Source organism: Acanthaster planci, linkage group LG02 (genome assembly GCF_054643075.1).
Source record: "Acanthaster planci isolate LZ-2023a linkage group LG02, COTS_SCS, whole genome shotgun sequence".
Lineage (NCBI taxonomy): Eukaryota > Metazoa > Echinodermata > Asteroidea > Valvatida > Acanthasteridae > Acanthaster > Acanthaster planci.
In genome coordinates this window covers 13,717,286-13,742,136 of record NC_141778.1, presented here as the reverse complement: position 1 = coordinate 13,742,136, position 24,851 = coordinate 13,717,286, and the positions used below count along the sequence as shown (strand labels likewise).

Sequence of the window (24,851 nt, the reverse complement as noted above, 5' to 3'; positions counted from 1 at the left end):
TGTAAATATTGACACTTGTTTCACAAAGAACGCTAGCTTGTGCAATTTTATTTGTCCAATTATCCTAAAATTTTAACATTTCAGTGCTTCATGACGTCATCTAAAGTTTTCAAGTTACACTCTCAAACAAACTATTAAAAATAAGTCAAATTAATGTTTCAGTTTACAATAGAAAAGGCCCAATCTCAATCGGCGACCTTTTTTATCTTTATTAGCATTTGTTCAAACACCAAATCAGCGTTAAAAGCTGTCTAATAATCTGTAAATCTAATATTTATGGCCCACTGCTGAATAAAATATACACGGGTTAATATTTTTTACAGTATCAACCTCAGTCGTTTTGCTTAAAGATGTTTCTAACACCAACGCAACAATATTTTTCAGAAAATGCAGTGTAATCAAATACACGAAGAAGTTAATGCATAATACTGTAGCCGTGTAGCATACATACTGAATTTTAATGGAATGTTTAAAGGGCACATACATCTTCTCTAGGGGCTTATGGCTTTATTTTCTCTCATACTGCTATTTCTATCTCGGTGCGGTCATCAGCTAATTTCGGGTTCCTATTTCTGCAGAATTACACCTAAGCTGTACGTTGTGAGCGTATACAATGTCATCACGATAAGAATGCCCTCAGCTGTCATTAAACGGCAAAGAGTTAAGGAAAAAGGCATCTCAACCTCAATAGTGTGTTCCTTTATTTCCATACAGAGCGGAGGTCGGGCTACATTTGGACTACATTTAGGTTACCTAGGCGAACAAAGAACCAAAAAAAAAATACTGCAGATCCAGGCCAAAATTGTGCGGTTATTTCGACCCAACGATTTCACAATACACGCAGGTAGTTCATGACAGAAAGGCATCATTAAAACGCCAGAAGCAATTGCCTGTAATTGCGGTGCCCTTTGATGGATTTTAAACATCATGCAAAAGATCCAAAAGCCATTATGCCCAGAAAGCAGACAAGGAGGCAGGCAATGTTAACTACCCTGGCCCATTTGGGATCCTCCTCCAGTGACGTCATCTTCTTCTCAATCTCTTCCATCTCTTCAGGTGAGGGTTCGGGTCCAGGGTTAGTTTCTATGCCGCACACAAAGTTCCAGACGCGGCGGGCGCCAGAAGGTGGTTCATCTGAAAATGTGACATTACTACATAGTTTAAGAATTTTGCAGGACTCACAGTTGAGATATTTAAATTGTCTGGTTACGAAAAATGCCGCTAGTGTGTTTATTGAGAAGCAATATCACTTAAAATTTGAGGTATAAAGTCTATTACGACTTTTCATTATAGTGGATCACTTTAGTTGTCTTCACCTGGTGGACGTGACAGTTTTATCATCATAAAACCTTGTTGGGACAAGTCTGTTGTTTAGGAACTGGGACACAGTGCAGTCAGCTGAATCTGAGTTCATACATCTCAGTTAATTCTTAATCAGCTGATTCTGATACTGTATTGATTCTGAGTCGATAACGTCATTGGATTCTGAGTTGATATAATCAGTTGGTTCTGGGTCCATACAGTCAGTTAATTCTTAGTTAATACAGTCGGCAGATTGTTAATCGATCAAGTCATTTGATTCTGAGTTGATGTAGTCAGTTGATTCTGAGTCGATACAGCTAACTGATTCTGGGTGGATAAAATTAGCTGATTCTGATTTGATACAGTTGGTTGCACAATCAGTTGGTTCTTATTCGATAAGACCTACCAGTCTGTTTGGCTGCAGCTTTCATTTTTTTCTTTTCTTCTCGTTCTAAGTTCTTCTTGCTCTCCTTCTCTGACATAGGTCGTCGGGGAAGCTTGCTGTTCTTAGTCCACCAAGTCAGTCTGACTAGCTGTAAAAGTGTAAATGAGTTGATATTTTTACTCGTCTGGAAGTTCTTTCGCATTATCCTTGCTGGGTATTATTATTGTTATATTATAATAATCCTGTACTGTTCATAAGCGCTACTACTGTCCTCATCATTGCTTTTTGGCATCGTTACCATACATAACTTCAATAACCATCACACTATCACCACATCACTCCCAGTCATTACGCAACGTCATCCCACTGCAAACGTTACTACCGCTACCGGGCTATATCCTCGCCATCATTATTCACACCCACCATCTCCATTCCCTCTCAAACCACTATCAGTGAGCAAAGCTCTCACCTTATCTCGCGGAATGGGCTTCGTCAACAGACTTATCACGACAATGAACAAAGTCGTGGCTACGTAATTAATGATGGCAAAATGCAGATAGTGAATTTTCTGGATTGCCAGGGGGCGGTCGTCTACTCCACCACAAGGAGGAGCAACAAAGACAAAGTCCAGGATCATCCAAGTGCATCCAGCGACTTCTCCAAGCAGCAGCCCCCAGAACGTACCCTGAAAAGACGGAAGTTAAACAGAGATAGTGATCTAAGGTGAAAGCTATGAATACGTTGGGAAGGGGGGGGGAGCCAAGCAACATCTTGAGTGTCAGATTTTGACAGTTATGTTTGGGAGAATTTCAGCGTTGTTAAATGAAGCACTGGTTGTCGTTTAGGGTGTACATAGAACTGTAGGCGAGGACGACCTCGGGAAAGTGGAATGAGTAATCAGAATAGAGGCCTAGGTACTTTATATGATTTGATGCTCGATGCAGGATATATCCTACAGTAGTATACCTACTCACCGGTTCATTCACCCTCTCGATAAATATCCCGGCTGTGTATATGGCCAAGATAGGCGGCGAAAGGTAAGATGTTATCGACTGGATGTAGACAAACAGCTGACCCGAGCCAAATACTTGAATCAGTGGTAACCAAAGGACGCTGATACCTGCCAACACCAAGGTGCACAGCCTGGGTCGAAGCAGAATGAGGTAAACAGTGACTTATTATTTGTTCCTGTCAATGTCAGCCAGGAGTCCTCGGGAGTGCCAATGGCACCATCCTCGCAAGCCTCAAGAAACACGTAGAGGATGGTCACTGGAGAAATTCTCAGTTTTAAACTCTGAACACTGAACTCGCGTGCCGGCTAGGTTAGAATTTAAAACAGGGAATTTGCGGGCTTGGAAGGTGCCAATCGCTGTGCCAACCAGTCATACCCTCACCGGTGCCATTAAAAGTTCCTTGCCGACATGAGAGAGGTCTGTCTGCGCACACAAGTTTTTGCTTTAGTTATGGGCGTCTTGCTACATGTATTCTCATCACCATAAAATATTACTGCATATCACTGTTTGCTTTGGGTGTGGAATGAGACACAAGATACCTGCCAACAATAACGAGCTCAGTTTCTGTCGCCAGAGGTCTCACTTTGATCCACAGGTCCATGGTAATGATAGAGCTTGCGCTGTTGAAAATTGACGTCAGTGAACTCATCAGCGCGGCCAACATGGCTGCCATCATCAAGCCCTTCAGGCCTGAGGAGGAAAGAGACGAGAAGGTAAGGTGTTATATTGAGCTGGCATAAAACTTTAACTCTCAAAGCCAGTGTTCTTGTAGTTAACAACTTTTATGTCACAGTCCATGTAGGCTATGTTTCCATTGTGATTGTCTCACCATCAAAACTCAGGTGAATGCAGACTTGTCTCATGTATTCATTTCAATTTCACGCCACAATGTCACAATGTACGCAGCCAACGTGTGCTTTTATATACGAGTTTTGCTCTTACCAAGCCCCGATGTAAGGTGCTGTAGTAATGCTTTCCTGTCGTGATAAGGCCTATACGCTTACTGCAAAGGTGTGGATTTCAGCTAAACTATGACTGAGAAAATACCTTGTTGTTTTTGTTTTGAAACCATTAACATTGATCAGTCAAATCTTTGCTCTTCTGTCGTACAAATAGGTAAGAAGATAACTGATACGTTTTTAAAAGCTCCGGTTTTGGGGTGGGTGGATGGGTGGGTGGAAGAAAACGCCCAGTTTAATGCTACCAAAAATTCATATTTGCAACTTGGAAAGTTTTTTTTAGATATCAAAGGCGTTAATCACTTTTTGGCAATAACAAGTATTCCATTTGACTGATATAGTTGTAATGTGACATTTGAGACAATCAGAAAGTGCCTGCCTACCAGATTTCCATTGTCACTGAACGTTAGGAAAACCTTAGTTCTGCGGTTCTATAAAAGCTTCACACAGACGAAAAGAGGAAACATCACAGTCACTATACCATAGCTGACCTGTTGGCATGAGTTTGAGAAGAAGTCTGATGTAAGCGATATCCGAACAGCCGTTGGGATTCCTACAAACTTGGTTACAAGTATCGGAGTCTTGGCAGGCCACGTAATCTGAAAGAGAACAAAACAAGTGAACTGTACAATCATGTATGAAGGGCCTCATATTTCCACACTGTTTTTAAAACGATAAAGGCTTCAAGGGCAACTTCACCTTCTATGAAACTATAAACTCAGCAGGAAAATGTTATCAGGCCTAAAAGGATTGTCTTAAATACGCTGGACTACAATATGTGAATGTACTATGCAGACTTAATTGTACCGAACAGGACCTAAGATGAAAATGACGGACGGCTGTTTCATGGACCAACCTGGCCAGAGAGCCCTGCTTATCATGCCCGGGTATATCATTAGAATGATTGGAAGAACCTTCAACGAGGCTGCTAAGAGGGTTGCCGCTTTAGAATGAGTGACATTCTTTGCTGACAAGGATCTCTGCACCAAAACCTGTAACAGCAAAATAAAAATTCGTCACTTCTTCTGAAAAACGACTTTGAGTGCGTGGTGGTGGGTGTAATGTTTTCTTTATCTTCTCACCTCCATAACAGCAAACTTACGGAAGTTTTCACAGACGAGGTGGCCGAGTGGTTAAGGCGATGGACTGCTAATCCATTGTGCTCTGCACGCGTGGGTTCGAATCCCATCCTCGTCGTTATTTTGTTTTGTTTTTGTTGCTGTTTTGTTTGTATTCCTACATCGCAAGCTTCAGTTATTTACTTATTTCGTCTGTCTTGGAAAATTCTGTCAGGACCCAACCCTTCAATCCACTTGGCTTTTGCACTGGACAAAGTTCAAGACGTTTTTAATTTTGGGCAGCTTGCTAAAATTTGTTCATTGGTGTGGGACAGCTGGCCATCTCGGAGAATAGAACCAACCTGGTTGGTGCAGAAATACCAAGCCGATAGCAGAAAGATACCGACCAACACCCCAGGCCAGGGAAGGTCAGAGGTGGTAGCATCACGAAAGATATGCCAGGATTCCTCGCTCGGGATACCGCACGTTGTGTTTCCAGCCAGGAAGGTTGGTGTCGGTATGCTCGTCATAAATTTCAGGTACAGATTCTCGAAGCCTCCGATATGGATAAACGCTACAAAATGGCAAATATACTGTAGATGAAAGAGCCTCATTTGTTATTTTGGTGTTTGTATTGATGCCAGGCATTAGCAGGGGAGGGGGCAGCAAAACCCAAATACTCCAACAAGCTCCATCTTAGGTTTCTGTCAATCCATGGCTTCAACAATCTCTTTCTTCATCAGTATTTCCACGCACCCGTCGAACAGTAGAAGAGGAGTCTGGTGCCTTAGACCACTTGACGCTGGATGACGTGTAAACACATATATTTTTTCCTTACTTGTTCCACAGCGGACGTGTACACTCGTTTAAGAAATCTTGTATCGTTTCCACAGTTGACGAATTAATGCGTCGTGCTTGGTTGGGACAAAGTACAATTGCAAGGTTGAGGAATTTATGGGTATAAAAAACCGCCCCCAGCAGCTTTTTCCGGTAAAAAAACCCACGTTAACTGACTTTCTACCCAATAAGTAATTACTTTATGCGTCCACCACTGCAGTTATTTAAGGTATTCGTAATTTGGCGTGAATGACGCCTCTTAATTAATTCAATACAATGTATCGCAGGGAAGGTTTTATCTGACTTGGTTCACTTAATACCACGACGTTTCAATGAATTATCTGACAGTATAATTCATTTGAGAACATATTCATTCATATTCAAACAGTCAAAAGGCTTTAAGAAGGGATCTGAACCTACCAATAATGGACAAAACGATGGCACTTCCTATCATGATAAATGACTGTAGAGCGTCAGTGTAGATGACCGCAGTCAAACCGCCGGCTATCGTATAAGCAGCAGTCATTGCCAGTAAGAGACAGACTGATAGATAGAGGTTCCAGTTGAGAGCTTGCTGGATGATGATGGTACCTGCGTACATCTCCGACTTCAAAAGGACAGGTTAGACAGATAAAAGACCCTTTTGCGTTGAGTGCATTGTTGCTAAAAAGGTGTATGCCAAAATTTAAATCTAAAAATTAAAAAAACACGCCTTTATTCACCACCCAACCCATCCAGACAATATTTACTACCTATAATTCTCGAATGTTCAAAATTTCACCCAGCTCCTACGAAATTGCCAATACTTTCACATATACGTAAGACGAGGTGGCCGAGTGGTTAAGGCGATGGACTGCTAATCCATTGTGCTATGCACGCGTGGGTTCGAATCCCATCCTCGTCGGTATTTAAGAAACAAAACAGTGTAACTCAAACAAATCCCCCCCTTTTTTTAAAGTGAGTCATACTTCTCCTGCTTAATCATTGTGTTCCTTGCCCTCTCCAGCTAACTTACCGACATGTTCGTTAAGACAATGAGTACGACCGCCGTAATTGAAAGCAATATTCGAAGTCTCTCGCCTCCAAACCGTCTCTTGAGATACTCGGGCATCGTGGATACCTAAGTGCACAATTTGTTGAGAGATATCCACTTCGAAAAAATTCGGACAAGAAAATTATACAACAGAGACTTTCCTATATACAAGGGTTATGATTCGTCATACGTGTGCGTGATAATGTCAGAAAATTGTTTGTAAATTTTGCTGCATTTAAAACTTTGATACAATTTCTTTGCACTTTTTCAAATATTTTTGCTTGCTATGCGAACGCTTTACGATTGCTTAATTCAGTTATTGTGCCGTGATTTTGAGAAATAGAAACTTCTCGCTGCTTCGCTTACCCCCGACGCAGTGTACACGGGCATGAAGATAAAACCAAGCAGGATTAGGGAAAACAAACCCTGTGAAGAAATAACAAACACATCCTAGTATAAAAAGAATTAGGACAAAAGCCTGATTATTGCTTTTCCAAGATATAAGTAGCAAAATGCTGATTTTTTTTACTACCAATCTTTTAATTTAATATGCCATAAGTAACTGCTTTTAGAAAACTATCCTGTCTTATGCCAGCTTACATGAAACTCGTAGGAAACAACAGCATAGCCTGAGAGCGACGCAGTGCCCGCCAAACCAATGAATGAACTGCTTCCTATGTTGCTCACGTACAGCGATAAGCCAACCTGGAAAGTCACATGAAATTGTCAGATTAATTCTACAACCATAATTTATGCAGTTCTTATTTACTAAACCTAGGCCTACATTGCAAACTTTGTCACAAATTGAGGGAAGTGAATGAGTGGCGTTCGTTATCTTAGTAACTTCGACCTTATAAAAGATGTTCGGCCCTGTCACGATCCCACTTTCATCATGTCGAGATATCGTTACGAGCCAAAATATTCATACATTAGCAATTTTTATATAATTCTCCATTCACGTTACACTTCGAGGGCTGAACGTCACCTGCCTATCAAAATAATACTCAATGTGAAGTAGGAAGCGCAGTTTTTCTGTGTGCTCTATAGCCCGTATTTCTTCAGGTTTGAGATTTGAAAATAACTATAGAGCATTGCGTCAGAGAGTGTTTTTGAGACAATAGCCATTATTTTTTTTTACCAAACATATGCGTGCCACTTACCAGCCACCATGACATGCTGCGACCAGCCAGGAAGTATCCCTTGGTTGTTCCACGGTTTGACACCCAGGCAGACTTTCAAAAACGAAAAACGTTATAAAACTATAACAACCCATTTCTAAACTAACACCCAAATAGTACTGAAATATTTCGATTAGAACGTGCCTTGTCCTACCTTGATCTACAGAGCAAGATGAACTTGAAGATATACTGTGGTATATGTATGGGCATACCATGCATACTGTGTACTTAAAAGGTATGAATATACAGGAGCATGTTGTACGGTTCGAATAATACCGGCGTGATAGAATTCAGTCTGACAGTATATTTCTGAAAGTGTGTCAGTTCGTTTCTGTTTATCTAAACCACCCTACTGGACCTTCAAGTTGGGGACCTTGATTCAATTTCAATAAATTTCACCAGCGAATATGTTAGTGAAAAGGTTAGCAAACAAGCAAAGAATATACATCAGTTGGAAAAATCCTACTTCACCCCGAAACTTCAAGTCTAAGATTAATATCGTTGGCACACTCTGAGGCCATTCTCACCCATAATCCAACGGCAAGAACAACAAGGAAAACCACAACAATAATGGCGATATCCCATCCAGTCAATAGATTCTTCGTGTCGTCGAAATCAAGATCCATTTTCAGTGTAACTGTAGTAAATTTCCTTCTCTTGGGTCAAGGTATGTGTAGAGGTTACGCGTGCCAGCTGCGGTAGGCCTGGTCCTGTGTGTGCCCGCTGCGTTGACCTGCTGATTTTGTCTTCAACTGTCGGCGAGGACTATAATTCTGGACACTGTTTAACATATGGGCTGAGTTCTGACTAAATATTAACTGTTCGAGTTGTAAATAAGCGCCCGGGTCATAGTACACAAGTTGAACAACGCCTCCAAACCCGAAACACCCAGGTCATGGTACGCAACTTGAAGTTGAATAACGCCGCGGCCGAAGAAATTAAAATTGTTCCTGTGCTTATCATTACAAAGCAGTCAGCAAATTATTTTTACCCGCTAACAGCCTGGCAAGACTGGTTTGTAAACACAAGGAATAGCTCCATGCATGTACAGGAAAATACCATTCACTAAGGTGATCGTTTTATGAGTTTACCAGTTCGAGATTTGTTATTATAACCTAATTTCAGGATTTTTCATCCTTTTTTTCAAATTCAAGACACCTCGAGTTTACTGTTACAGTAAGCGTTCGTATAAAAGTTGATGTACATGTGGGACATCTGGGTTATTCGAAGTTGGCCCCATCATCACTACACGTGACTCTATGATGCTTCTGGGACTCTTGACGCCGGGAATCCTGTGATGATTGCATGGTTTGTGGATATTTCAGTTTACACCTATCATCTCTCATCAGTTTTATTTCTCCCAAATAAACTTGGCTGGGACTAAAGTTGGTTTTAACTGAGATGATCCACTATTAATTGTCACTTTGTGAACACACTGCTTTAGCGGTCATGTAAAACGCGTTTCAGAGAAGCTCCGGCCACGGTTTATATCAGCAAACACAATCTTTGACCATCTCAATTCAAGCAATTAAGCAATTGAAGATTACCAAAGTGCCGATAGGTTGGGAACACAAACCGCAAGTCCGCGACTCCTTTGCTTGCAGTGTTTGTTATTAACTGCTATTTTTACAACACTTCAACACATTTTTATGGAGCCCCTAAAGGGACAATTTTGTTTTGTTTCGTTCCCTCAAAATGTTCAAGTTTCGCTCCCTCGAAAGCTCCCTGGCAGCAATATTTCGTTCCCTCGAAATAATGTTTTGTTCCCACGAAATAATATTTCGTTCATTCGGTAGTATAAAAAGCCGTTTCAAGGCGTCTGATCTGAGACGCACGCTACCTTAGTACGGTACGGCGAGCTGCCTAAGTTTGATGCGAGTTGACTACCTGTGTAGACTATCACCACAACGGATCGAACTGTGTAAAGAGGAATGCACGTTTGAATTTAGGGAACTGCATTGTTCCATGTGACCGAAATGGGTCATTCCATAAATTTGGGGTCCAATTTTTTTCCGCTCCTGTTACGTCTGGCGTAAGAAGTTTGCAGTGTTTAGAGGTTATTCTTTAATTTTCAAGATTAAATAAATACTGCAAATTACCTGCCAAACAAATAAACATAGTTTAAAATCGATTTCAGTGATATATCCTTTGTCAAAGTATACATATCAGGTGTAACACGGACGGGAAAATGTCACACGTTGGACCCCAAATGTATAAAATGACCTAGATGTACATGAGCTCCTGCCTACTGATGAGAGCATCAGCCTGAGTACCACTGCAACGCCATCCAGATGCAGCTGTGCGTTTGTTTCGGCATTTATTGCAGTAGATGGGTATTGTAATAGGTCGGTGAGTTGTTTAGTCATCTGATCTCCATGGAAGGGGCAAAGATCGTTTAAGAGCGGGTAGGGTTGAGCAATAGTCAACAGCAACTATGAAAGGGGATCGTTTCCGAGGTATTTTCAAGCAGACCGGTGATTTCCATCACCCTTTTCCCCCTTTCCCCTTTTCCTTTCTCTTTGTACCCTTTCAATTTGCTCCAGGCGGGGGTGCAAGCTTTTATACTCTTGCCCTGGCTCTGCGTGACTCCCATACCTTAGTTTAAGTTATTCACAGTTGGTTTCTCAAGTGATGCATCGTTTAGACAGCACTGAGAATGTAGGTCATGTTGGCTGTTGATTTCGGAAAACTTCCAGGACAATTGTTTACTTGGTTCTTATCTTGGTCGTCATATTTTGGGATGAACTGCCGATAACGCAACTAATAAAGATACAAATGCCGGTTTTTCCGTAAGGAACATTAATGTATTTATGGTCAGTTTCATTTTAAGAGCATATTCAAGAGCGGGCAGAGTACAAGTGAATCACACGGTATAACGACATGGTTCAGGTTAGACTGGTATAGAGCCTGAAAGTTGACCCCTGATGGCGCGCTTCCGGAACCCTTGGATAGGAAAATAACGTGCAAAGATTTTCGAATTTGTAATATTTTTTCGTTCGGTTACTTCTCCAAAATCCAACTCGGAAGAGGGGCTTTGGAAATTATTTGCTAGTATATCAATTTATAGAAACTGAAAAATCACTTGACGTAAAAGGGAAAAATCCTGAAAAAAATTGGCACATCACTTCCCCAAATCTGAAATACATGAAGAACGGTGCATTGTGGCAGTCTCGGCGTTCGCAGATGACCATTTACGGTTTGAAATTTTACGGAAGTCTGTCGGTAAAAGCCGAAATATACACAGATCAAACCATTTTACACACTTTTATAAGTTATAAAGTCATAAACTTAAAACCCTGATGGCAACCCCCCAGTGATGAAAGTATCCACATATTACTTAATATGGTCATACCTTTTTTCCAATGGGCCAATCTGGCAAAGATTTCAAGTAATCCTCACCCCACTTTTGAAAGACCAGTATCCCCGAGACGCCCATATGACCTTGAAATGACCTGGCAGCAAAAACATCCACCTCGCTGCTCAGAGTTATTTTGGGGGCGTGGTTACAAATGTACTTCCACAGCAGCATAATGAAACTTGTTAGAGGGAACCCGAGTAATGTAATTGGCTACCATAAAACAGTCGCACAGGTTCAGGCATGCATGACCCCTGGAACTTCCGGAAAATGATGTCATGATGATTTTCTCCTCGTGGAGAAAAGGTCCCTCTTTTTTGGCGTTGCGGCTCCGAGGGCTTTAGAATCTACGTTTTACGAAAGATTCTAATATTTATCTAACATTGCTGACAACACCTGCGTGACGTCAACTCAACGGAATCTGGAACCCATCGACAGCAGGCAGTAAATCCTTGCAACGTTGTACAATCTCGTTTTCACGAAAGCACGGAGAGTGAAAACAAACGAGCATGAACAAGGAGACCTAGGAACGATATCGCCGGACGTGAGAGGTAGTTAATAAAATTAATTTTTTACCCATCTCTGGGTGACTTTTCCTAAATATTAGTTGAGAAAGACAAAGGTAAAATTCCAACATGAGTGTTTCATGGGGTGGTTTCAGTTAGAAATTATTCTTCCAAAAAATTATCGAACGTGATAGGACGGCCCAATGTAAAATCCCCATAGGCAGACCGCGCGAGGGTTTCGGAAGCTGGCTGCGTGACCTTTTACTTCTAGGCATTATTACTCGCGCTCTCTCGAGCATCCTGCCATACAATGGGAAAAGCCATGTAAAAAGCTGCGTTAAACTGCAACCCCGAAAGAAATTCTCACAACTGGTACAGTGCCAGTCACGTCGAAATCTCTCTTTAATATGCCCTTTATGAAACCATCAAACTTAGCCAACGTTTATAGTTCAATTTGTTCAGTCAATGACGAAATGTTCTAGCTTACGAAAAACTCTGACCTTTTCATAAAGTTTGCCAGGAGGAACCTCGTAATTGTACGAAATGGATAATAATCACACATAATGTCATAATGAAGCTATTCAAAGGTATTCCTGTTTTACTCCGCTGGCTGGCATAAAATGTGGCCATTAACAGTGTAAGAGCCCGCGTCTGAAAAATTCGTTAACAAAACACTTTAAGATTTCAATTGAGATGAAGCCAAATACACGAAACAAATCTTTTATGTTCGATGTATGTGTGACGTCTTGATATACTTGTAAGTACTTTTTTATTCCCATGATATCAATTTTACAGCTTTTCTGAACAATTTTTTTTGGTACAACCAATCATCCATTCAATTTTCCAGTAATTAGGCTCATTAACATTCCAAAGAAAATATGTGAGTGAAACATAAGCTGTGATTGAATGTCTTAATAACACATACATAAATATATAATATCACAATACAATGAGTAAACAAACATTTCAACTTTGGCAATGTTCTGGCAATGGCGTATAATGAAAACTGGAAAAAAAATAACCCAAAAGAATATACATTGAATTAATATTGAAATCTGAATGAATTAAGTAATATGTAGATATCTCGAGTTGAAATGGATATACAGTAGATGAAAAATTATTTTAAACAACGATAAAAAGTAAATACAAGGGATCTCAAAGAACCACCGACAGAATTTAAAACTTACTTATTATCTATGGCTTTGCAGTAACAAAATGCCTTTAATAAATATCACAATCTTATAATAAGGCGGGCTTTAGCACTAATAGTATAAAACCAACACTGACACTTACTGCATTGTTTGAAAGTAACCAATGGAAACAAACGACCTCAACCAAGAGAAATACACCATAATTCTTGCTTAAAATGCAACACACCTTACAAACACAGTTAGGTAGCATGACAACTAAAGCAGACAGGTCAGGGCAACAACCTGATACCCGCCCCTCCACACCCACAGCCCTGCACACCACTTGTCACACCACTTTGCAGTTTGTAATCCCAGAGCAACTGACTGGAATTTCACCTTCAGTTCCTGTCTATTCCTTGTACAATATTTGTTTCTACATGGCACAGTCCTTATAGATTTGGTTTCTGCCGCCAGTATCTATGACATGGGTAATATGGGTACTGCTGACATGGATATTGGTGACATGGGTACTTTAGACACAAGTACCCATGACATGGGTACCTTTGACACCAGGTACCCATTTCATTGGGATCTATAACATAAGTAACCCATTACACGAGTACCCATTACATGGTCCCCATAAGAGCAGTTTCTTGTACCATAGAGAAAGGACACAGTCCCCTTCTTTATGGTTGTACGCACAGAAACTTCAAAGCCAGTTGCTGGGTGTGGCCTTTTATACTCCAAAATTGATCTTACTCATTATTAAAGATACAACAGCTAAAAGGACAGCAATGGAGAAATGTATAAAAAAGACACAAACACTTATACCCTGTGTGTTAATGCTTCCAATACTGATTGCACATGTACACCGGAAAAATGCTTAATACTACACGGCACCAGTACACTTGTTACCTTAAACACTGTGGCTTTGATGGGAACTCGTATACCCAACACTCAACTGAAAATGGGACCTAGTTCCAATCTGGGGAGTCCTAGGCCATCTGAAAGGCCACTTTGGAAGCCTGAAACTGGCTTGCGAAGCTGGGACTGTGGCTACTCTCTGCATATTGCCAATGGATGAAGATCTAGCCCAAGCCCTAGAAAATAGGTTTGGAAGTCCTGTGGTCTTCCATCAAAGCTGTCTGCAAATAGGCTTTATTCATGAGTTGGCCACATAGAAAAGGTGAAATGAAAGTTTATTACAAATTGATGTCAGTTTACTTTCTGCTGATAAATAATTAAAAATTTGTGATTAATTATATCTAAATATTTCAAGCAATATTTACCAAAAAAAATGAAAGTGGGGCACAGAATCCAAGATACTCTGGCTCCACTCCATTCAAAAGATTACTTGGAATAAGACAGATTCAGGGAACACAATCAAACATGGCCTCCCCTTGAATAAGGTTATTCAAAAAATGTGATAAAATCCACTCTTGTGGATTATTCTAATTCAGAGAACAGGAAGCTTCTCAGGCTATGCAGCAAGGGAGGTTTACTGGGGAATTGTGTAATGTCAGAAGCTTTATATCTTGCTCCTACAATTTTAATGGGATCCAATCAAAAGTTGTCAAAGTACCATGTGACTGCACAGTTTCCCCAATAAGAAACAATAAGAAAAAAAAAACAATAGCGGATGCAACTTGGGTCATGAGGGCCCATTTGAGCACAACTCAGTGATCACAGTTACACAGTTACAGCAGTGGGTACCCAGTTCCAATCAAACCCGTGAAAGCACACTCTTAACACAATATCTCAACCTCTACAGAGCCCCACCTGAAGATATTACACATTGCCAACACAAGTCATGCCAGACATTTGCAAGCCAATAAGCCCAAAAAAGTACAATTTTCCAACAGCATCTCCTGTGATATATATGTAAATGCATAAAATTACTGAGTTTAATAATGTACAGAGTTGGAACATTTCTGTGTGCGGTACAAACATCTAAAAAGAATCATGTTATCCATGCTCTTACATTTAATCTGTGGAAAATATGAGAATGGATTTTGGGGCAAAAATTTGTTTAGGAAAAATCACTTTTCAAATGGACTTTGGGAAAATGCATGGTTCAAAATACAGGAATCTATGGTAATAATGTCTATCAAAACTATGCAGAGTGAAGAATAAATACAAAAATGTCTGGGAATGCTCAAACCATTTTACGTCACTCAATCACCAAGTCTGACGCCAAGGAATGCTTCCTACAAAAGTTAGACGAGTTTCCGACATGAAATGGGATTTGGTTAACGGGTTAAATTCAATCACTTTAATCCAGTTTAAAAAATAGACAAGGTGTAATAAGTGCATTGGCTTAAACCTTAAACTGGATTAAAGTAGTTACTATTTGTCAACCATTGGTAAGGGAAGACAATCAGGAAGACTGGGAAGGATGGAAAATACATGTATTTGGCAGTTTGGAACATGTGACTCATCACACTTTAAAGATAGGCAGCATATAGGCAGCACTACAAGTTGTTTGAAGATGGCTTATGTATCAATATTGTGTGACAAAATAGAAAACAGTGTGAGCTTCCTTCTTTTGCCCTTTTGACGGCATTGTATTTGAGTATAATGTATAAAGTGACAGCCATATCGCAACTCTTTAAAGATTTTCCGATGCTGTTTCAAAAATATTGATACTTATGCCACAAAACTTTCTATGACATACTTTATGTTGAAGTTGACTGAAACAAACCCTGTCTTGTACTTACATGCATACATTTGCACAAAAAGTAAAGAAACATATTCTGAAAAAAGACAGCAAATCTCAGTACAAGACCATCTTAATGCACATGGTTTTGACGTAGTTACCTTGAATATCTATTGTTTACCTTTGACCTTATGAATATTCATCAGGTGATGGGAACGTGTACCACACATGCACCAGCTCTACCAGTGTTCAATGGCGACACCTGTGGAAAGGATCAAACGTAAAGATTAGCGTAGGTAGGCCTGTAATGTATGGAACAAATAAGTACAGTACCGACTCATTCCCCATGCCTTGAGCATTTCAAAACCTGTTCTTCACGTGCATCAACATGGATGCTGTAACTGATTGAGATCAGAAAGTGATTTCCATTTTTATGTAAAATTCAACATCCGCTTTGATGTCAAAACTGATAGGTAAATTCTGTGCCATCCGTTTCTGACTGTGGAAGGAGTAACAACTTTGTAGAACATGCCTACTGATCACATAAACACATGTCTGCATGGTTATTCACAAGTGTAACATAGGTTGTGGGTGTTAGAACACTTGCAGAGATTTATAACTGTATAACTGCATTCTGTGTCATATTTTGTAGATTTTAAACCATCTTGAAGTTTGAAATCACGAGCATGTATTTCACAACCCAAAACAGCCAAAAGAAACACATGCACAAGACGGGACTTACGAAGCTCCATTCCCCGGACATTGGGTCATAGCACTCTACAGAGTTGAGATACGTCTGGCCATCATAACCACCCACGGCAAAGATGCGGTTGCCAAGCACTGCCACGCCCACTGCATCCCGACACAGGCTCATCGGGGCCAGGGTGCACCACAGATCTGAACGAGGGTCGTACCTGTTGAGGGAGAACATGAAAATCACGGATTTCATGTCTTGATGGAAAGGAGTGTAATAATTTAACAGGGAAGCAGATTGCTTACCCAGAATGAAAGTGTAACAAGTCTGCAGTGCCAAGCTTTTGAATTTCAAGAGCTGCAAATTTTTCTGTGGTTACAATTAAGCTCCATATTGAAATGAGAACATCCATTTGACAAGCCCAAAACAAAACAAGCAGCCGCGCAAGAGATGCTGTTTAAATGTACAAGTGCATACACGTTGGTATGTGTAACAACTGCCACTTTGACAGAGCGAATAGCGCCCTCTTTGGCTGGAACATTTTTATTTTCCTTTCCTTTAATGGAAATCAGAACGTTGTGATTTTCTGGGTCTGAAAACTTAAAATTCAGTACAGTTCCAATTACTGTAGGCAGGTATGGGAATGTGCACTCATGTAAGCCAATGTGCCTATCAAACCAGGGATATGGTTTGCATTCTTTTGTTTTCTCAGAATACAATTTTCTGTAGTCGTACAAGCGAAAACGGTAATCACTATGTTCCTCACAGGCTGTACTTGGTTTTAATAGCCCATTTGAAAATCACAGTTTACATCTGAGGTTTCACACGTGAGCTGACTTTGTATGAGAGCCACAATCTTGTTATTTGGTGTAACAAACTATGGATCAAGTCAGTGAGTGGGTTCCTGTCCAGTGAGCTGTTTCTCCTTAACTGAGAGCAAATTTGTACATGGGCACGCAAATGAGGTAGTTATATTCAAACAAGCCATTGGCATTACACTGACAGCAATGAGCGAGCTGTACACTCTACAGGGAGCTGAAAAAGTCAAAGGACTGTTTCACACTTAACATGCTCGCTGAGCAGAGGTAGTTAAATACTAAAGACACCAATATTGCAGGTACAGCCAGTGAGTGACACTATTCTGTGGAATTTTTCTGCCAAACTGTACAAACCTCTCCACGCAATCAAACTGCCTTGATGACTGCTGGCTAGGCGTGTCATGCCCACCGATGGCATACAGGCAACCATTGCTCACAGCCACTCCAAGCCCCCCTCGTCTCTTGCTCATTGGAGAACACATGGTCCAGCGGTTGATGTGAGGGTCATACACCTCCACTGTGCGTAGACATGCACTTCCATCCCGTCCGCCAATGGCATAAAGTCTGATATTCAAAAAATTTGCAGTAAAGTTGAAAAACAGGCCAGAGAAATTCCATCTTTAGTTACAATTTCCTCGGAAACTTGCTGACTCCTCAAAAATCTAAGGCCGAGTCCGAATCACTTTTATGCACACAACTTTATGGAAACTGGCTGTGACCACAACCACTGACTCGTGTGTAATTTCTAGCCGCAGCCAAGTAATTTGAACACGGCGTGACACTGTGTAAGAATTCACTGGCACATCCTTAATGCTTCAACTTCCACGTGGCATCGATCCAGAAACAAGAGGGCCTTCAAAAGTTAGTTCCAAGAAAAGTCATGCAGGTTGGTTTCATACAAAGAAGGCATCATCCTCAAATGTACCATAATTTTTGAAACACTGAGACAGGAATTTCAAGAAAACACTGTGCCATGAAGAAAATCTGTGCTTTTGTCTGATAACTCAGATTTCACCAACTTTTCTCAAGATCTTCTGACAATAAGATACTGCCAGTGGTCTTGTTGAAACTGGTAGGCATGGGTGAAAGATGTTCAGAGAAAAGGGACTCACTGGCCACGCTTTGTGGCAGTGCATTAGTCAACCGCCTAGGGACGCGCTTGAAACTACTTAGTATGACAAAAAGATTTTCAGCGAGGAAGGGCAACTGGCAGGGAAAATAAAACAATGTGTGTTGATGCCACATGGGTCTAATATTGCCAAACTCACTTGCTATCGAGCACAGCTACTCCTACGGTGCTGCGAGGGGACGACATGGATGCCACATAGCTCCACTGCTTGCTCTGTGGATCATATCTCTCAACAGAGGACAGGTAGCTCCAACCATCATGCCCTCCCACAGCATACATAGGACCCTCCAACATACCGACACCTGTTAGTTGGCAATGACATCATTTTAGAACCATTTTCATGTCATTTTACTGGGGAAATGATTTTGTTTCTGCATTTTTAACGGAGTACTGAGTTTTCAGACAAGGCTGGAGAAAAAGCTCGGAAATTCTAAGATCTGATTTCGGGTTTTCAATTGTCAAAGGCATTGAAAGGAGTAAACAAATTTCCTGTGCTGATACAAGGAAAAGTTCCCAACACCAAACTCATTTTTATTAGGGAAGAGTTGTAAAAATAGAGTTCAGAGTTTCAAATTTATCACTCTAATCTCATTTGTGTGTTGCAAACAAAATTCTAAATATTGCCAATAACTTACAATCTACAAAATACCGAAAGATGGCTGAAAATGTGTACCACTTGTACAATACAATAACTAGCATACCACACTCAAACGAGTGAAAAACATCCCCACACTGCATGTGATATTAATCTATCAATTCTTATTCAACATTCATGTTTGGGTTAATGTGTTTTTTCATTACTTACCCAGTCCGTGTCGATGTGTTCCCATGGGAGTCAGCATACTCCAGGACTTCCCAGCTGGATTGTAACACTCCACAGTGTTCAGGGTCTTCAGTCCGTCTCTTCCTCCGACCACAAAGAGCTTATCATGACAGACGGCCACTCCAAACTGCAGCCTGCGGCCGCTCATGTTGCCGATGTGAGTCCAGGTGTTGGTGCGTAGGTCGTATTTCTCGATGCTTGTGGCTCCTGAAAGGTAAAGGCATGGATCGTGCGATCAACATTCAAAAATGCAAAAAGGGCTTTCTCTCACCAATGGACCCTCGTACTTTTGGTGATGTTGTCTGGATGTAGGCTGTCAAAGCCTGCCAAATGGAGTATTTGATGCAGAATAGCATAAGAGCAGCGGAGCTGTCTGGAAATGAAAGGTTTTTAGAATTCCAACAACAAGATGGTTAAATGGCATTTCTGCACAAAAAGGTGAACAGAACTTTGTCTTTGTTCTGGGGAATGGCACTCAAAAGTCGTTCATCGTTCATCTTAAGATGTGATGTAGCCACAAATGATGCAATCAATGACAACTCAACTTTGGAAGCAGAGGTATGGATGATGTGATCACTCAGAGAGAATACCTCCAGCAGCACTCTCTTTAGTGGGCCACTGTCTTGCATGCATTTATCGAGGTGCTTCAAAGGAGATGCAAGGATTATAAGACACGGTAACAGGTGCAGTGTAGGTACCTCAGAGATTGTGTCTGACCTGTGTCTGAGTCCCTGAAGACAAAGCGGCAATCACAGCACAAATGCAAAGGTATCCGGGCCCTGCCAACCCGCATGCAATTTTTTTTTCAATTCTAAACACCCTGACTGAAAGGCCCGGGATAACTGCCCTTGTTTCACATACACGTACCTTTAGTGCTGTCCATTCCTCCCACGGCATACAACGTCCCGACGGTTGATTTGCGTGGCCTTGTGCGTGCGCTTTGCATGAGAGGGCGCCGTTCCGGTAGCAGGTGGTACTTCATGGCCTCAAAGATGAGACGTTGGCACTCCTCTTCACCGTGGAAGAGGGGGTTGTCAATGATGTCACTGAGGAACTGCCAGACAAAAGCATGAATGTGATGCAGTTGGCATTTCTTCAATACAATATTATTTGCAATTTGGATGCAGTCCAAGTTGTACCAAAGGTTATGTTTTCTTACATTTGTGATTGAGAATTTTTATCTTTTAATTTTTCTTTTAAAAAATGTAAAAAGGAACACAGAGAGAACAGTGTTCTGCCAAGTATACAGTATTTAAAATGAGCTTGTACCACAAAAAATGAAAAGTTTTGGAGATATAACATTAATTTGACTAAGAAGCAGTTTCTACTCAGGAAAACTTTGTCTTTACATCAACTAGCAGCATCAAACGTTTTACTATGATCTTAATAAAAATTTTCAATGTTTATTCAAAAGCTTCTTAAAACTTAAGACTTGCCAAACAAGATACCAAACAAGTGAACTGTTCTCAACTGGAATAGTCCAGAAGAGCAAAGAGTGCTGACAACTCATACAAACTGACATTCAACCTCTACACACATGTCCATTGGGGTATCGTTCACAAACTTCACCATGTCTGCAAAAGTGAAATGTACCCAATATGCATGTGATGACCTTGAGGGCCATTCGTCTGTGAGCCCACGTGCTCATTATAATGGATAGTGGACTACACAACTAGTTTCAAAAAGGCACATGCTGCTTTCAGAAAAAAAAGGGCTTTTTAAACAAAGGATCAGAACAATTTTCAAGTTCTTGCAATCATTCTTACCTGAGGGGAGAGTAGTGGTAGTCGTATGTGAGCCATGATGTTGGCGATGTACCTCTTTCGCTCGGACAGGTTGTGATTTGCCCAGGACAGCAGGGCATAGTAGACAATCTCTTCATTGGGGACGTTGAGGTCGTCACTAGCGAAGAGCTCGCAGACGTCGTTGGCATTCATCATCAGAAATTCCTGGTTCACTGTCACCTCGCAGAAGTTCTCCTGATTGGTTCCAGATAAAGGTCAAGCTCAGGGTCAGCTCAACAAAGTGTTTGTTTGAAAGTGGAGTAACCGTCAAAGACAAGAAAAATGTCTGCCATGTAAGCAAACCAGTCAATCCCTCCCAAAACAATAATCCTCCACACTTCCTATCAACAAAGGGCTATAATTTTTTTGCAAAGACACAGAATGAGAAATTTTACAAAAGACTGTAAAATTTACTTCGATATGTCAAGTTTAGAGGTATGAACACCCAAAGTTTGAAGGGACCTAGATACTTCTCAGGCGAGATGTACGGATGACAATCAATATTCAAACTGAAAAGTAATAATGAATATGCATTATCAATAATGTCAAATACCATTGTGTAGTTGTGTGCGACCCTGTGGAGATCAGGGCAGCTCTGTGAGTCAGCAAAGGAGCGTATTCCAAGACAGTTAGAGGGATGAAGTTGCTTGACTAGATACCCACAGCAGGCCTCCGTCACCTCAGACAACTGAAGGATGCAACCCGTGGCCAGTAGATGCTCAACATTATCCTCCTTGAGAAGAATTTCTCCTACCAGGAAACAGAAGTTAAATTTCCATTCATGGCAAGTCACATACACACATACTTATTAGCACTTTGAGAACATTGCGTATTTCTGTATTTCTTCTAGAAAAATAAACCTTCCATTATTATTGAAGTTTTTGTTAATTGGTTTCTTCAGACAAGCAAGTATTTTCCATTTCATTCAGAGGTAATGCTCTGTTTCAGGTTGGCATATCATGTTAGCATTTTGTTTTGGTAAAGCCGTCAAACTCTTTTTCCTGTTCCCTCAAAATGAATTTGTCAGAGCTAATGACGAAATACAGTGAAGCAATTAATTCACAGCTACCTGTATAGATGTACTGAATGCAAGCCTTCAGTGCCTGAGGGTCTAGGTCCCTCAGTTCAACCTCCCCCGCTGTTGCCTCTACTACATCATTCGTGAACATGGCGGCAAAGTAGTCGGACACAGCACACAAGACCAGCCTGTGTGCCGGGATGCGCACGTCTCCCGCCTTCAAGACCACATCCGTCAGCTGTTTGCGCTGCAGGTACACTTGCATCTTGTTGAAGGTCCGCTCGGCATGGTTGAGGGAGCAGAACTTCTCACCGTCTGAGGATATAGGATCGTCCATGATGGCCACAGGCGGGCGGGATGGCGCGGCACTCATTGGGAGGATGGCACTGCAGGATGCATTGCTCTGATCTGAAATTAAACGGAAACCCCCAAACCATTAACGCTAATTATTTATAAGAGCTTAGTCAGTATGTTTTGTTAATTTAGAATTGTTGATGCTGAGTGACATAAAGAGGTTTCCACGTGACGTAACATGACCGCCAAAGGCATTTCAGGATGCAAACCATGTCCATGGTGGCGAGTTTTCTAATCTGTGTCTTTCTATTGGCAGTGTCATGTATGACAGAATGTTGAGAAACTTCGAAGAGGCACTCGTTTCTAGGCATATCCGTGTACATTTAACGCCGAAAATCCCTTTAGGATATGTGCCAAAATATCTTTGACTCAACACTATCAGTTTTGTGCCGTCAATGAATTGCAGATTCATCATTCATTGGTGCATATACATGTACGTTTCTTTTCAGTTTAGGGGGATGCAAAGGTGGAGAAATTTGAATAAACTGGTTTAGAGCAGGTATCCACCCTTAACAGATATAAATATCAAAACATCCTGGCTTCAAAGTTGATTCAACACAAAGCTTGGGGTGGGGGTAACATTAGTCACTATTCTGTGTCTAGGCTTTGTTGTTGTAGTGACTGAACGGCATGCATAAAACACGTGTTGTGCCATTCATGCCATAAATATCAATCGTACAGTTTCAGTTACTAGATATCATCCAGAATATATTCACACTGTTGATTATGACAATGGATGGCACAACTACCGATCGTAATGTACACGTATGACTGTGCAGGTGAATAGAATCTTGGGTATAGACCACAAAAGGGGAGGGAAGCATGGAGACAGGTAAGAGAGGGGAAGAGGACCACGCTAGTGGTCCTCCAGACACAACATGTCAAAGTGTCCTGCAAGGTGGGACCGTAAACCCAAGTAGTTTGAGGCTTTCTGATTTGTGGCTGTGGAGGATTTCTTTGAAACAGGGAAGTTAGAGATTTCATACACGATCGACAGATAGTACAATGCATTTATGTGTTTGTGCACATCGACTGATTGCACCCAACACTGGTAGTTGTGAGCATACCTGATATTTATAATGTAGGAGTAACTTTTGTTCCTGCCCAACCCTAGGCAAGATCAAGGACAAGGAGTTCAGGAGGAGTCATATGTGTTTCTGGAGAATCAAAGTGATTGTTTTCAAGTGTTTATCTTTGGTTTGTATTTTTTAGACATGTTCTATGTTGTTTGTCATGTTTGTGGATGGCGGAACTACCCTCCCCTTCCCGAGATGGAAAATATCTGCTGACGGTAGGCATAGTATGATGCCTACATTTAGATACTAACGGCGTAACGCTCCAGCTCCACTCAGTAGAGCTCATTATAATTATGTCATGACACTTGTTTTTCAGGTATTTTTGTTTGCAGCTGCTCACTAAAATCGCCGGTTACCCACACGGTGAACAGAAATCTGACAAAATGAGTGCACACACACCGCTTCTATACCATTTATAGTAGTATATTACGCCCTAATTTAAAAAGAAAAGGCATGCTTACGTCGATTTTCTTCAGTTTTACTGTCAGCTGGAGTAGTGGGGAGGGATCGGGAAATAACTAACCGATCGTGATCGTGGGCTGTGTCTGACGGCCTCTCACGACTTGGTATTAGCCACTGCTTTCGTGTAGTCTGGGTTTCAGACATGCCAGCTATTTTGACAAGATGCCCCTTTTAAAACAACGGCATTGCTTGCACTGTGGTTTTAACTCAACTTCAGTAGTAGGAAACTGAGAGTTCTGGACCAAACGCCCCTTTTTACCCGGTTTTTGCTCAAAACCCTTGGGTAGTACATCGAACCAATCGTCGAAAGATTTTTGGTGGGAAAAAATGGGAAATTCTGGAATGACGTGAACCCCGTTTTTGCTCAACACCCCTGGGTAGTACATCGACCCAAAAAACCGGGGGAATTCTCGCTCACCTTTTGACCCCGGCACCGCTCGCTCGCTGTAAACAACTCGTGACTAGCGCCGGGGATTTCCACTCAACTTTTGACCCCGGCTGTAAACAACTCGCGACTGGCAATCACGCGCAAACAAGTCTCGACTTGCCCGTCATAAACAAACAATAATAAAAATACATAAAAATAAATGGTAGATAAAACTACAAACGTGAATTGTTATTTTTGCAAAGACACGAGAAATTCGATCAACTCCATAGATTCGTACGATTGCTTTCGTTGTCTTAATTCCAAAAGTTTACGCAAATGCATCGGTTGTAAAGAGTGTCGCAATTGTCACGAATGTCAAGACTGCGTCAGATGTAAGGACTGCTCCACCAGCGACGATTGCGGTAGATGTATAAATTGCGTGGCTTGTTTTAATTCATACGACTGCAGAAATTCAAATGCCTTGGACAGTTGCGAGGACTGTTACGACTGTGCCAATTGTATCGAGTGTTTTGGTTGTGCGTACTGCACCTGCTGCGTGAATTGTGTCGAGTTGGAAGGAATGGATCACGTGGTTCTCGTAGACGGCAAGCATAAAAAGCTGAGGCACGCGCGAGAGAACGAGCCACTGTCCGATTCAGCTACTAAACTCGACGCGGACTTATACAAAATTGGATTAATTATTAAATACAACGCTGACCTCGAACATTTAATTAAAGTAGAAATCCCGCCCGAATAAAAATGAGAAAAATTTTAGTCAAAGCCGGAAAATCAGAACCATGTCAACTCAAGTATTTATCGTTTCAGACGACCACAAGCGCCTAAATGCCGACAACTGCGATCCCAATGTTACCTATGGCCCCTTTGACCCGAGTAAATTAATCATTTCAAATCCC

The 24,851-nt window shown here is 41.2% G+C and overlaps 2 protein-coding genes and 2 non-coding genes across 4 annotated transcripts; 2 read left to right on the top strand and 2 right to left on the bottom strand.

Annotated features, from left to right (window-relative positions):
* Window positions 1-32: 32 nt before the first annotated feature.
* LOC110973262 (sodium/glucose cotransporter 4-like) lies at window positions 33-8,571 on the bottom strand. Its single transcript, XM_022223952.2, has 14 exons — window positions 8,293-8,571; window positions 7,748-7,819; window positions 7,188-7,292; window positions 6,954-7,013; window positions 6,570-6,674; window positions 5,975-6,161; window positions 5,080-5,291; window positions 4,516-4,651; window positions 4,151-4,258; window positions 3,240-3,390; window positions 2,662-2,830; window positions 2,157-2,372; window positions 1,709-1,835; window positions 33-1,134 (listed from the first exon to the last, which is right to left on the bottom strand). The coding sequence occupies exons 1-14, from the start codon at window positions 8,389-8,391 to the stop codon at window positions 926-928; spliced, it is 1,956 nt and encodes a 651-aa protein (XP_022079644.2). The 5' UTR covers window positions 8,392-8,571; the 3' UTR covers window positions 33-925.
* Window positions 4,775-4,856, top strand: Trnas-gcu (transfer RNA serine (anticodon GCU)). The gene has a single exon. It is a non-coding gene; the product is annotated as a tRNA-Ser (tRNA).
* Window positions 6,377-6,458, top strand: Trnas-gcu (transfer RNA serine (anticodon GCU)). The gene has a single exon. It is a non-coding gene; the product is annotated as a tRNA-Ser (tRNA).
* Window positions 8,572-12,365: 3,794 nt separating the features above from the next.
* Window positions 12,366-23,717, bottom strand: LOC110973247 (kelch-like protein 5). Its single transcript, XM_022223930.2, has 10 exons — window positions 23,570-23,717; window positions 21,730-22,086; window positions 21,214-21,410; window positions 20,643-20,855; window positions 19,744-19,930; window positions 18,859-19,083; window positions 18,193-18,355; window positions 17,279-17,488; window positions 16,155-16,326; window positions 12,366-15,674 (listed from the first exon to the last, which is right to left on the bottom strand). The coding sequence occupies exons 1-10, from the start codon at window positions 23,712-23,714 to the stop codon at window positions 15,615-15,617; spliced, it is 1,929 nt and encodes a 642-aa protein (XP_022079622.2). The 5' UTR covers window positions 23,715-23,717; the 3' UTR covers window positions 12,366-15,614.
* Window positions 23,718-24,851: the final 1,134 nt, after the last annotated feature.

Bases quoted from the DNA above. Each gene is read 5' to 3' on its own strand.
- LOC110973262 (XM_022223952.2), bottom strand. From the start codon at position 8,391: ATGGATCTTGATTTCGACGACACGAAGAATCTATTGACTGGATGGGAT. The intron at 4,259-4,515 runs GTTGGTCCATGA...GTTCTCTTTCAG, and splicing joins AAGCAGGGCTCTCTGGCCAG to ATTACGTGGCCTGCCAAGAC. The intron at 2,831-3,239 runs GTATCTTGTGTC...GCTTCGACCCAG, and splicing joins GAGCTCGTTATTGTTGGCAG to GCTGTGCACCTTGGTGTTGG.
- LOC110973247 (XM_022223930.2), bottom strand. From the start codon at position 23,714: ATGTCTGAAACCCAGACTACACGAAAGCAGTGGCTAATACCAAGTCGT. The intron at 22,087-23,569 runs GTAAGCATGCCT...GTTTAATTTCAG, and splicing joins TAAAACTGAAGAAAATCGAC to ATCAGAGCAATGCATCCTGC. The intron at 19,084-19,743 runs GTACGTGTATGT...TTTACCTTTCAG, and splicing joins AGGAATGGACAGCACTAAAG to GAGCCACAAGCATCGAGAAA.